Source organism: Thermoascus crustaceus (genome assembly GCF_041956765.1).
Source record: "Thermoascus crustaceus strain CBS 181.67 unplaced genomic scaffold VTN00scaffold_4, whole genome shotgun sequence".
In the NCBI taxonomy this organism is placed as follows: Eukaryota; Fungi; Ascomycota; class Eurotiomycetes; order Eurotiales; family Thermoascaceae; genus Thermoascus; species Thermoascus crustaceus.
In genome coordinates, this window is record NW_027192530.1 from 2,334,147 (window position 1) to 2,347,536 (window position 13,390).

The window sequence follows — 13,390 nt, forward strand, 5'->3', positions numbered from 1 at the left end:
CTCGTTCCACTAGCGACCTCAGCCTCTCAAGCTATTAGTCTTTCAGCGGCTCAGCCTCACGTTAGGCCGCAAACTGAGATACTACGCAATGAGACGACATGTCAAGAGCAGGTGTGCTGGATGGAGGGTAGGCTTCCAAACTCCTGCATCGTGCGTTGAGGGGTAGTCAAAACTGGCGAGCACATATCAAGAGAGCGCACCATCCAATAGCCCAGCTCAAGAACGCAAGGAGCGCGGACAAAGTACCCGAAAGCCCTGCAGACTAGTAGTATTCTGAAATTTTAAATTAAAAAAGCGCACTTAGGGATCGCCGTGTCATTGATAGCTCGAGTATCATCTGACAGCGTGAGAGACGTTCTTGGTGATATCAATGTTGTGCTAGACGGAGAGTTAGTTGTATTTAGGAGACGGTGATCGCTGCAACCTGGTACACTCCAGGTTCCTGTGGAACTTCTGTCTCCACCGGGGGGCAAACCCCGCGCGCCACGCTCGCTCTTTGTATGGTAGGACCGTAGAGGGCGTGTATCGGGATCATCGAGATAAACCTGACTGCATACTGTCAACGAAGACGATAACCATGCTCTGTTCTCCGCACATGTACACTCACGCAGGATGCAGAAAAGGAGAAATTCCCATTCCTTCCTAGAGAAAAGAGACAAAGTCCATGGCTGGTGGGTTGCGAGGTGGTCCATGCGCCGTCTCTCACGCGATGATCGTCCGATCCACGCGCATGTCGTTGACAAGTCCACTCTCCTGGATGGCAATCCCAGCAGCAGGCTATAGTATGACTAGGCGTAAGATCTTCGAACACAACCGGCTGGCTGGGATGGAGAGGGAGGATGGAAGATGTGAGCAGTCGGGCGAGGGCGGGCGGTCGGAGCGCTGACAGGCGGGCGGTCGGACCGTCTTGGCTTCTGGGAGCCCCTGAACAGCAACGTGGATGCGTTCCCCTTGCGCCCCGATCGTCTTGTCCTCGACGCTCCATCAAGTCTAAGCACGCTTAGTGGCGTCTCTGGTCTGCTATTTCGGCCTCGTCGTGTCATCTTAGAACGCCCCAAGAAGCCCGGAAGCCCCAGAACGACGTCCCGGTTTCAAAAGTTGCCGGCTGCAGCCTCCGTGCTCAACGTCTCCGTCTGCTCTCCACGTCCTGCTTCTCGCTCACCACGGGTCAATTGGCCCTACACAGCCTTGTCGTCGATATTCACAACGCTCGTCGACTTCTGTCTACGACTTTAAAATCCATCCGGCCATGCGATGACCCGTGCGATCTTTACGCCCTCAGTGTTTGTCCAATCCTAGCTCGAGCACCTTCAGCATCCCTCAACGAGCTCCTACCGGACTTGCCGGCGATTGTGCTGGTCACAGTCCGTCCTCTCTCGGGGAAAAAACACATATGCAGTGGATTTGAGTTTGAATGGCAGTGTTTCCTAGATTCCTGCGTCATATTCGAGGTTTCCACAATACCTAATCTCCGCCTTTCGTCGACGCCATGGTCTTCGAGAGCTCCCAGCGGTCGTCCAAGAACCGAAATACACAATCGACCAACCCAAAGATATCCCAACAGCAGCAGCATGATTCTTACACGAACGATTCTCCTCCTCGAACCCCTCCCTCCCAGGGTGGCCAGCGCAAATCCTCAAATGCGGAACTTACCCTGCAGCCCCCCACGCGGGAGACCTTCCTCGACGACATAACCCCGACGGACAATACCAAGGGTAACGATTCCGGAAGCGAACCTGATCCTCATGATCTTTCCCTCTCCCCGAAGCATATCACGCGGACTTCGGTCGTGGATAACATGCTCCTGTCCCTGGACCAATTCGCCGCGGCCCGTTCATCGTTCCTCGACGACTCTCGCCTCTTTGGCTCTACATCGGATTCCGATTCATACAATAACGGTTTTCGGTACTCCACGCAGGGTCGGAGCCGAGGCCATACATTCTCATCGTCTCTATCATCTGATGCCGACTTCCAGCCCGAGGAGAATCCGGGTCACTACTCCGGTCGGTCAACCAGAGGACACCGGAGTAACAGCAGTTCCAACTTCCAGCCCTTGCACCGGATCAATAGTGCTGGCGGCAATGATGGACTAGGTACTCGGAACAGGATCTATGATTCTCAGCCGGCTTCAGGCCCTGGGACGTCTCACGGGGCCCGCTCATTCTTTGGACGAAGAGGTAGCAAAAGCAGTACCTCCTCCAGCGACGACTTTGGGCAGATGATTGCGGGCAGTCGAGCTGGTACAGGAGTTGAGAGGAGGTCAGCCAGCTTCGACTACGGTTCCAGAGCTTCCTTTTTCCCTTTCTCGGACCCAATGGCTGCTCAGGGCATGTTGCCCGACGACATAGATGCAGCCCCCATGCCAACCGTGCCCGCAGGACCGCGAAAGCATTCCGACAGTGACTACCCAGGAGTGCAGAATTTTCCACCACCGACGACTCCAGCCTTGTCTCGTAAAAACAGCAATAAATCTGCCAAAAGTACACAGACTAAGAAAGGTCGTCCGGAGACCTTGGGAACTGCAAGTGTCAGGGGTAACGACAATGACTCCAAGAATTTACGGGAAAGTGGTCGCAATCTTCCACCACCCATGCCATCGTACGCCTCTGACCCGTCTGCACCCAGCCCAACCATATCATTCAACAAGCCACTCTTACCCACGATGGACTCACCACCTACTACTAAGGAGCGTCCTGGCTTTTTCCGGCGTGTGTTTGGGTCTTCAAAGAACTCGTCGCCAGCACATACTGATTACCAAACCATGGGCGAATCGCCGTACACGCGGGTGGATGAACACAATACGGCTATTGCAACCCCGAAGCCATGGAAGCAGGCACCGAAACAAAGCCCTGCAGGGAGCGGTACTCCAACCCGCGACAGCCTGCCTGTCGTGAACAAGAAGCCTTCCTTCTTCCGTCGGCGGAAGAAGTCAGTTGCCGATCATGTCCCCCCTCCCATTATGCTCCCTCAACAGTCGGGCGGCTTGAGGCCCTTGGACCAGTTCAGGCCGGAACCGAGCCCAGTGACCAGTCTAAGGAGTGTTATGAAGCCCTACCTTGGGAGCGCCATGTCACCACTCTTCCCTCCTGACTCTAAGGAATATCGAAGCTTTACCGCTGACGAGGCAAACGACAATATACGAAGTGGTGAACGAGCGCAGGATCTCCCCACTTCGCCTGCTGAAGAGTCCTCGGTTGGCTCACCTCAACAACAGAGGAGGGAAAGTGGCCTGGCCATAAATGATGTGCTAAGACCGAAGTACAATCTTAATCTTAATGCAGGCTCAAAGGATCATGAGGACTCATTCCTCGCGGATAGCAGTGGGAACGAGGATCCTAGCAGCAAATCGAGCAATAAACTTTCTACCGCTCGTTTGTCCATCGACAAGTCTCGACGACCGAAGACCAGTCCAGAGGCTCCTGGCCACATGCAAAAGATGTCGTTGGATGAAGCTCAGGAGTTATTCATCAACAGCGATCTCCCACACGGGACAAATAAGAGCCACTCTAGGACAGGTCTTTCATCTGGTTCTTTACGCCTGCCATCACATGAGAAGGAGAAATCCTCTCCATCGCCGCCCGTTGCGGACAGCAAGCTTCGGAGGGGCTCGGCTCCTGCTGAATCTTCCACGGAGAGGCTCCCTCTGAAGAGCAAAGTGGAACGGGAAGGAAACGGCTGGCTTGATTTGGCCTCATCTGAAGAGCACCTGGATGAGTCCAGCAAGGCATCCACATCCCTGCCAATTGAAGGTGTCCCTGAGTCCCCCAAGGCTTCTAATTCGGATGTGTCACACTATCGCACTGCATCTACCACTCCTATAATTCCTGATGAGGAACTCAAATCGAAACAGAACACGGATTCAAGCGAGACTGCAGAGGCCAATATTGACTCTGCCAATGATGAGGCTGATGACGGACCAAGTGAGGAAGATAGGGAACAGGCTCGCAAAATCTTTGAGCGTGAAATCCTGTTCGTAGGCAAAGAACCGGCTGCTGCCTGGCTTGGCAATCCTGATTGCGCTAAGGTCCGGAAGGCCTATATGGAGTTCTTTGACTGGTCTAATATGAACATCCTCGCGGCCATGCGAAGCCTCTGCACCCGGATTGCACTGAAGGGCGAGACGCAGCAAGTTGACAGAGTCCTGGATGCCTTCTCGAAAAGGTGGTGCGAATGCAATCCGAACCATGGTTTCAAAGCTACGGGTAAGCAAATCCGCATAAACTCAGTTTTCTTTTCTCCTCTCCTTCTAACCGTTGCTAGATGTCGTCCATACGATCTGTTACTCTCTCCTTCTGTTGAACACCGATCTTCATCTTGCAGACATCGAGCAGAAGATGACGAAGAATCAATTTGTCCGGAATACAATGCCTACGATCCACAGAGTAGCCGCTGATGCAGCCCCGGACGCTTTTGAGACTGTCCGGACTAGCAAATCTAAGTTCCCGGTCAATATTTCTGATACAGCTCTCTCTCGAACGTTTGCCATGGGCGACTCTGGACATGGCTCGGCGGAACCGGGTCACTCCAACAGGATGTCACTCAAACCGCCAGAGCGACCTCATTTGGGCAGAGCCGTTACCGATTCCGATGGCGATTCTGGACCACTGGTCAACACACCTTTCCATGGAACGATGAGGGCATGGGAAGCGCAAGTTGAAACAGTGCTCAAAAATTTCTACAATTCGATCCAGAAGGAAAGACTCCCGCTGTACGATGCTGCGGGCGAAAGTGAAGAATCCAACCACCCGTCCAACCAACATCTGGGTTATGGGCTTCGCAGGACCCCCAGCACGCTCAGTAAGAGCGGTTCTGACGTCTATCCGCGAGGCCGCTCTGCTGACTCTCGCTATGCGACTGCCCGCTACTCATCCAAGCCGCGTTCGCGGGCCAGACTTTATCCTGGTTCTAATGTGGCTATAGCGTCCAGCCGTACCAGTCTGGACGAAGGGTCTCCTATTTGGAGCCCCTCCGCGTCAAGCACGTGGAGCAAACACTCGTTGGGGAAGACGCTGACCTCGATGTCTGTAGATTCCTTCGGTTCGGAATATGGACGGGGTGATTACCAGCAATCTATTGGCTTTGCCAACGCCTTAAGTCAGGCCATCATTCGTGAGGATTCTGCGTCCATAATGAGCGGGGAGGAGCCGGCTCGGAACGCGCCTCTCCTTGACGATGAGATGCTGGAACTTGCTGGGCCACCTTGGGCCAAGGAAGGCAGTTTGAAGCATAAGCACCACCTCGACGCTGTCGATAAGAGAGCGAAAGATCGCAATTGGAGCGAGTGCTTTGCTGTCATCCAACAGGGCTGGATGCGCCTCTTCTCCTTCAACTCGTCCAAGTCAGGGCGGCAGAAAAAGCAGCGTCAGAACGGCGGTATCGTGGTTGGAGGAGGTAACTGGACGGAGAATGCGGAAGAGATATGGAAGTTTCTACTTCGGCAGACCATCGCCAGTACTCTCCCACCGCCTGGGTACTCCAAGTCCAGGCCGCATGTGTTCGCTCTCAGCCTACCAACGGGTGCCGTACACCTATTCCAGGCGGGTACCGCAGAGGTCGTGAAGGAATGGGTCTCAACGGCAAACTATTGGAGTGCAAGACTGTCCAAGGAGCCGCTCATAGGGGGTGTCAGCAACATTGAATACGGCTGGAGCGATGCAGTCATCAACAATGCTTTGGTTCATACTGAGTCCAGATCTCCGCCTTCGTCAGCCGGGGCGGCGCGGCCCAGTATTCAAAGCTCCATTAGGAGTTCAATAGACCAGGGAGGTGCAGTGAGACCCCAACTCCCGGCGGACAGGGTGGTGATCAGCGACTGGACTCCACCTCAGCAAAGCATGGTGGCCTCAAACCTTCCGGAGGCTGAACAGCTCCAGGCACTCAGAAACTACGTTAAAAGCGTGGAGACTGAGTTGCAGAAGCACAATGATCTCAGACCGGCCATGGTCCTTGCCTTCTCTCCGCGGCACCCTAACGCGGCGAAGGCAATGGCGAACTGGGAGCGCAAATCGTCGTACCTTCTGCGGGAAATCGTCAAATTCCGCACATACATCGATGCCTTGCAAGGGGCACAGAACCAGAAGGAGAAAATCTATGCCTCACGAGATGACAATGACAACAACAACAACAACAATAATAATAACGACCAATCTGCTGAAGATCCTCCGGTCGAAAAAGAGCGTGCTGCAAGTGTCTCCGTCTAGTGGCGGGGGATAATGCTCTCTATGATCACGACCCTACTTTTTCGACTACGCCGCATATCGATCCCATTAATAATCCCGGAGAGTCCACACTGGTGGACACAAGTTACCACAGCGGTAGCGAAATGCTTTTCGGATCGCTACAATACCCGCTCCGTACATATTTTCTGTGTTGGGGAATGTCGAGCGTTTTCAACAAATCCCTTAGCATCACTGTGCACTGTTCTATACTCAGACCTTTTTTGTATGTACATGGTTTCAGCGCATCACGGCGTCTCCCCCTTTACTTGCGTGGTCCCATTCCTGAAAAGCCATTCTCGAATTTCATTCACCTGTGTCTGATATACTGCCGGTTCGCGTTCCGACGACCCCAGGCTTCAAGTTTGTTACTTTCTCCTTTGATGCCTTTTCTTCCAACCTGATGAAAACATCTGACGGATATCATGGTGGTTTTTATGTACTATACGGCGTACCAGGCTAATAGATGCTAAATGAATTTGTAATATTCCGGTTTGACGTTGACAGATAGCCATGAGGGCATTTTGCATGGGGTGATTATAACGGACCTGGTGCTCCCGCATGCAGTACGGTGTAGACAGACGATGTAAATACGGCGCAAAGCCGCGTGGCATTTGGTGGAACCCGGCGACGGGGCCGTGTGAGTTGTCCGGGTCGCGGTGCCGGGGCTGTGGGCATAAGCAGGGGCGTGATTGGGCGTCTCCTGCCAGGGCGGGCGCGAGCCAGTGGGCGAGCACGACTGGACCAGGAACGCCAGCAGAGCCGCCCTACTGTGCAACATCATCTACCGCAGCGCGTTCTGGACAATGAGCAGACGTGCTCAATCCTCAGTCACCGAGTCCGAGCAGCCCGCACGGGACCGACACTGCTAAGGCTGCAAGCCCGAACCATCAGGCGCAAAGTGCTGACGCTAACGCCCGCGGACGCTCAGGCTGGATCCGCATGCGGAGAAAGACTAAACGGCGCCTAGGCTCAGTAGGAGCTGCCTCCGTCACCTTGTCGACTGACCAAGAACAGCCCAGCCCTGCGGCGCCAGAGTCACCATCGAACGAGGAGGATCCTGACGACGGCCCGTTCGAGACTGCGGCTCTGGAAACGACAGATATTATTGCACCTGGCCCTGTTCCATCCCGTGTGCCTGACGGCTTCGACACGGAGAGCGGGAACGACCTTTCCTCGCCTGGCGACGACAGAAGAAAGATGGCGGGGGACGACGGGCTGGGGGAGCACAACAACAACAACAGCAACAGCAATAGCAACAACTACCACAACAATGATAGCTACGAGAGCACGAAAGAGGAAGGGACACAATTGACGGCGGTGAAGATGGGCGGTGACCCTTTGCCCACCATCCAGGAGTCACACCACCACGAACATCACGAGGATAACTCCTCCGTATCGCTTCCTCCACCCGATCGCGACGAGAGCAGTTTCCTCCCTCCTCCATCCAGTGAAGAAGACAACGATAACGATCACGATCACGACCGACATAACAACCAGACCCTCATCGAGGAGAAGGAGATGCGGAGGAAGCTGATGGACATGGAGTCGAGCTTCCTGCCGGAGCCTTCGACGATCGGGATCGACGCGGAGGGTCCTAATACAGGTGCGGACGATACGTATCTGGTCGGTGTGGCCCCGGGCGAGAACCAGACGGACGGGTCGCAGGTGTCGCCTTTCACACGGAATGATACATCTAAGGCGCCAGCCGCAAACCAGGAGCAGCGCCTACAGACACCTCCCGAGAACCAAGCGAATAATACGGTTATGGACCCGGATGCCACGCCGGCTGTTCACCATGATCAGGAAGAGGGTAATACTTCGTCGTTGGAGACAATTTCTTCATCACCTACGGCGGCCGCAGCAGCCAGAACCGTTTCCAGGGTGCTATCTACGTCGTCGAAATCTACTAATACTAACGAACGGCCACAAGAGCAGGAGAACGACAGATCTTCTCGCTTAGGTGTGGATGACGGTAGAACGCTAGCGCGGAGTGTGTCACCCGCTCAGTCGGACTCTAGGTTATTCCATGAACACGCTGGTGAAGGAGATATTACTATCAGCAGCTCAGGATCCCTCGCGGAGAAAAGGAAGAGGCCCAAGTACCTGAACAGCCGGCAATCGAGCCATCGCTTCTCCGCCTCCTCCGTCGCCAGCGACAACACCGATGCTACGCATATGACGCTTGGGGCGGATTATGCGCTTCAGTCCGGGGGTGCTGTTCCCGGCCATGGAGATAGCACCAGAAGACAGGATTTGGCCAGAACGATCAGCTTGGGTAGCATGGCATCGGGCATATCCGGGTACAGCGACGAAAACCTGCTTGAGAAGCGGAACAACAGTAGCGGAACCACCGAAACCGGCCTACATACCCTCGACGAGGAGGGAGGAGGAGCCTCTCAATCACGCCCAACAACGTCATCGCAAAAAGTAGCAAAGTTGGAGGAAGCAGCGCCGGTGACGCCCAAGGCGAAACCCCCTGGAGATGCACCTTTCCCGACGGACAGCGCTATTGCAGAACATGTCAGAGACATACAGGTTCCTGGCACCATTGCGCGGCAGTTCCGTGACAGCCATGGCCAAGGAGTGTCTCCTGAGAAGCATCCGGGAGCACCTACGCCTGGCTTCGGAAGGAGTGGCAGGAGTATGACCCTCAAGGAGCAGAGCAGTACGATTGATCGTTTGTCGAAGGAAAACTTCGATTTGAAGATGAGGATCCACTTTCTCAACGAGGCACTAAACAAGCGCTCCGAGGAAGGCATCAAGGAGATGATATCCGAAAATGTCGAGCTCAAGTCGGATAAGTTAAAGCTGCAGAAAGATAACCAGCATCTGAGAAGAAAAGTTCGTGACCTGGAGAAACAGCTCAAGGATCGTGAGCAGCCGTCGGACAAGGAGTCCATTGTCAATAATGATCCTGAAGGCTCCGACGACGAAGATCGCCATCCACCAGACGAAGAAGAACTCCTCTACCTCAGGGAGAGGATGGAGCAATACGAAGTGGAGATAGAGCGGCTGAGATCGGAGAGCATTGCAAGAGAAAGCGAGAAGAGGAGACTCGCGGAGATGGTCAAGGCGCTGGGAGATGGCAGGCCAATTGGTTCTGAGGCGGGTGCCAGAGAGGAGAGGGTAAGTCTGCGGCTTTTACGTTCCTTTTTCGCTGCTACGGTGCTTATGCTACATTACAGGATATGTGGAAGGACATGCTCGATGCGGAGACTGCTGCCCGTGAGCAGGCGGAAGAGGAGAACAGGAGACTCAGAGATGAGATTCTGCAGATGAAGACTGAAATGGGTTCAGGTCGCGCAGGACGACGCGGCCGGTTGGGTTCTGCTTTCTCACATTCGACGGCTTCCGAACCACATTTCGACCGGACGGCCATTGGCAGCTCCTCGAGCAACACTCTTGTGGAATTGGAGCTTCTGAAACAAGAGAACGCGGAGCTGCGACGAGAAGTCAGCGCTCAGACTTCCATGCTTACGTCTCGAAACCGTGAAAAGGAGCGGCTTTACCAGGAAATTGAGGAACTGAAGCTCGGCCAGCGCCGTGATGGCAGCCGGTCCGTCGCCGGTGACAGTATTTTCGAACGCTCAGCGTCCCGCGCCCATTCTCCTTCTCGCGTCAGCGACGGAATGAGAGGTTCGACGAACGACACAGAGCGTGAGAATCTGGAGATTAAAAACGGGGAGCTGCGTGACCAGGTATCTGCTCTGAAACTGGAGAACCATAATATCAGGGCTCAGCTTGACGAGTACATGAGCGAACTGGAGACCCTCGACAAGGCATACCAAGCCGACGTTGAGCAGGCTGAGGAGGAGATACAGACACTGTCGCAGGAACGTGACCATGCTTTCCAGGTTGCCGAGGAGCGCGAGATTGCCCTGCAGGAGCTGAAAGCGGAAGCCCAGGCGGAAATAGACGCCCTTGGAGAGGAGCTAGATCAGAAGATCGAGGAGTGCCAGCACCTGCAAGCGCAACTGAGGAGCCAAGAGGAGAATCTCAATGCATTGCAGGCGGAGATGCGCTCCGCAAGTGAGGGCATAATCAGGCTCGAGGAAGATGCACAGAGCAACCTGCAGAAGTACAAGTCTGTGCAGCAGGAACTGGATGACGCCAATAGAGAAATTGAGTCGCTGGAGAAGAGCCTCTTCGAGGCGAACAACAAGGTCCAGAGACTCACCGTTCAGCTGGAGTCGAGCCAGAACGAGATCGCGTTCCTCCGCGAAGAGCAGGATGGCGATAAGATCAAGATTGGTGATTTGGAATCCGAGCTGAAGACGACTCACATGAATCTCCAGAGCGAGAAGGAAAAGACCAGGGAGCTGGAGCACCGTCTCGCTGAAGAGAGACACCAGCGAGAGGTTGTCGGAAGCAAGGAGAAACAGGAGGTCCAGCGGATGATGAACGAGTTGAACCGGGAGGCTACTGCCGCCAAGGAGGAGGTCAGGAAGCTTAAGAAGAACCTCTCTGCTAGGGAGATTGAGGCAACGACTTGGAAGGAGCGGCTCACTGAGCTGGAGGATGGTCTCCGTGAGGCCCTTGGTGATCTGAATGGCACCAGATCTAGTCTCCTGAACAACATTGTGAAGCTCCAGAAGGAGCTGGAGTCGACTGCGCTGGAGCTTGAAAGCACCCGGTCAAAGCTCGACGAGCGGGAATCGCTCTTGAAGAACCGGGAAGCTCTCCTGGAGAGTCATGGATTGGAATCTCGCAAGCTGGCTGACCTCCTGGAGCGTGAACGACAGGCTCGCCGTGCTGACAAGCACTCGTTTGAGCAGGCCCTCAAGTCCCACCAGCAGGCGTCACGGACTTTGACGCAAAATAACTCGCGGATTTCAGACCTCGAGGCTGCCAGGAACCAGGATCGCAAGCGGTACGGGAACCTTGAGCAGCAGTACAAGGACCAGCTCAGCGAGCGGAATGCGATGTTCCTCACTATCTGGAAGCGTCTGTCAGCCATGTGCGGTCCTGATTGGGCGCACTCGAATAGTCTGATCAACGGCAACCTGCCCAGCCAGGAGGTTATCGGCAATATTCTCTTCTGGCCTGGGTTCAGCCGCAACCTTCTCCTAGCAGTTAAGACTGTGGAGAACCTGATCGCTGGTTTCAAGTCTCGCATCAAGGCTGTTGAACGTGATCTGACCAAGCAGTATCAGACTCTCGAGCACAACCTTAGTCTAAAGCTCAAGAGGCTTGACCGTCTGGAAGAAGCGGTAAAGAATCTGCGGACCAACCAGCACAAGAGAACCTCCTCTTCCCTCACCTCATCACCGGAGATCGCCAAGCTCAGAGGCGAGAACAGGCTTCTGAAAGCAGAACTCAACTTGCTTCAGTCGAACTCGAGAGCTCGTGTCTCAGCATCCGCAGCAGCTGTGGCCGCAACTGCTCAAGTGGGACAAGGCCCAGAGCGCGTGGCTGCTCGTAACTCAATGAGGAGCCCAGGTAACAACGCAGCATCGTCGTTGGTCCGTCATAATTCCACCTCGACGGTCGAAAGCGGCTCCGGGAATGGAAGTCAACCGGCATCCCGCTCAGATAGAAGCTTGACACGAAGCGCAACGGGAATCCCTCAACCGTCTAACTTGTCGGGTACGACGCTGGTCAATAGCGCTGGGGCGGTGTCGAATCCCTCCAACTCTCAGCAGGGACACGGTGCCAACGAACCCAATCAGGAGAAGTGGATCCAGCGTCTTCGCGAGCTGGAGCGCAGATTGAAGGCTGAGCGGGAGGCGCGTCTGCTTGATCGCAACGAGGCTCGTAAGCGGCTCGAAGAGCGAAGCGCGAAGAACGAGGAACTCCGAGCCCAGCTGGAGAGGGAACGCATGCGGAGAGAAGCTGCAGCCGCGGCCCAGCGTGCCAGAAGTCACACCCGGTCTAGAAGCAGAGGGCAGAATCTCCGATCCTCTGAGGATGATACTGATGAGAGGAAGCGCATCTCAATGGCGGAGAGCCGTGATAGTGATTATGGGTACCGTCGAGATGAGGATGAGAGCTCGGATGGGGTGGAGGGGATTACGGTCGATATTGAGGTGTGAGCGGTGGTCCTCTAGCTTGTTTAGTGTTTTCAGGAGCAAAAAATATATATATACCCTTTTGGCGTTTTGAATTGAGAGTTTACTTTATGAGATTCTTTGATTCCGGTTTTGGTCTTCCTTGATTATTTCCACCTTGCGTCTCTACGTTTGTGATGACCCACCCTTACGATTGTCCACTTAACCTCGGGCCTAGGTTTGGCTTGATCTTCGACCGCAAAACTCGAAATCCTCTTCTTTCCTTTTTTCCTTCTTTTCTCGCGCATTACCAACCCGCTTCCACTTTTCTTCCTTTTCTTCTTTCTCCCCTTGAGTTCATTTTGTTTAGACTTTCTACATCTCATTTGTCTTGGTTTTCTTTTTTTTTCCTTTCTTCTTTTTGAATAAGAAGGCGTTGCTTATTCTCCTTTACATTTTGGACCTTCTCATGACAACGGATTGTTGGTTTCTCGCTTACCGATTGATTGAATTGACGCATGTGATGTGATGTGACGTGACGTGATGTGACGCCTAGGTTGAATAATGATTGAGATGATGAGAACCAAGCCGACGTCAAGGTTCCTGCTATTTATTTTATTTTTATTCTATTTGCTTATTATGCGGCTACGGTAGGTTAGAGTAGGGTATGTTATGGTAGAGTTATGAATATACCTGGTATAATATATTCCCTTGACATGAATATTAATGAATGAAGTTTTGGCCTATATTCCAGTTTTATTTCTCTCTTTCCTGCCGTCTCTGGTGAAGTAAATGTAATGCGTGTAGTAGTAGTTGGGTTTCTATGTATGCAATTTCTCCTGTTGGTAGCCCTGGGAGATACTGTCTTTTGGACTGTACATTACCATATTAGAAAGTATAATACTATTTATTATTTATCCCTCGAGTTCCATTTCAGTTGAGACTGCCTCGATACCTTTCTCTCTCTATAAATAAAGGTAGACTTAGAAAGCCTAGAACTTTTAATCAGGATCGATTGGTGTTGGTGTTCTCCTTTATCTTTGGTCCATATTCTATTCTATTAGTATCGTCTCCTAGGGCTGTCTGTCTGTCTGTTGCCGACTGACTACCTTGGGTATCTAATCTAGGATATCTAGGAAGATATGTGTATGTACTGGATGTACATCAAGGTATATTTGAGGGAGG

General features: G+C 53.4%; 2 protein-coding genes across 2 annotated transcripts; both read left to right on the top strand.

Annotated features, from left to right (window-relative positions):
• Positions 1-1,489: 1,489 nt before the first annotated feature.
• On the top strand, positions 1,490-6,200 carry VTN00DRAFT_7426 (uncharacterized protein; the record flags this gene model as incomplete). Its single annotated transcript, XM_069434172.1, has 2 exons — positions 1,490-4,202; positions 4,261-6,200. The coding sequence occupies 2 exons, from the start codon at positions 1,490-1,492 to the stop codon at positions 6,198-6,200; spliced, it is 4,653 nt and encodes a 1,550-aa protein (XP_069287480.1).
• A 957-nt stretch (positions 6,201-7,157) lies between these two features.
• Positions 7,158-12,250, top strand: VTN00DRAFT_7427 (uncharacterized protein; the record flags this gene model as incomplete). The annotated part of the gene is made up of 2 exons (XM_069434173.1): positions 7,158-9,344; positions 9,404-12,250. 2 exons carry the CDS (start codon positions 7,158-7,160, stop codon positions 12,248-12,250), a joined length of 5,034 nt encoding a protein of 1,677 aa, XP_069287481.1.
• Between the last annotated feature and the right edge of the window lie 1,140 nt (positions 12,251-13,390).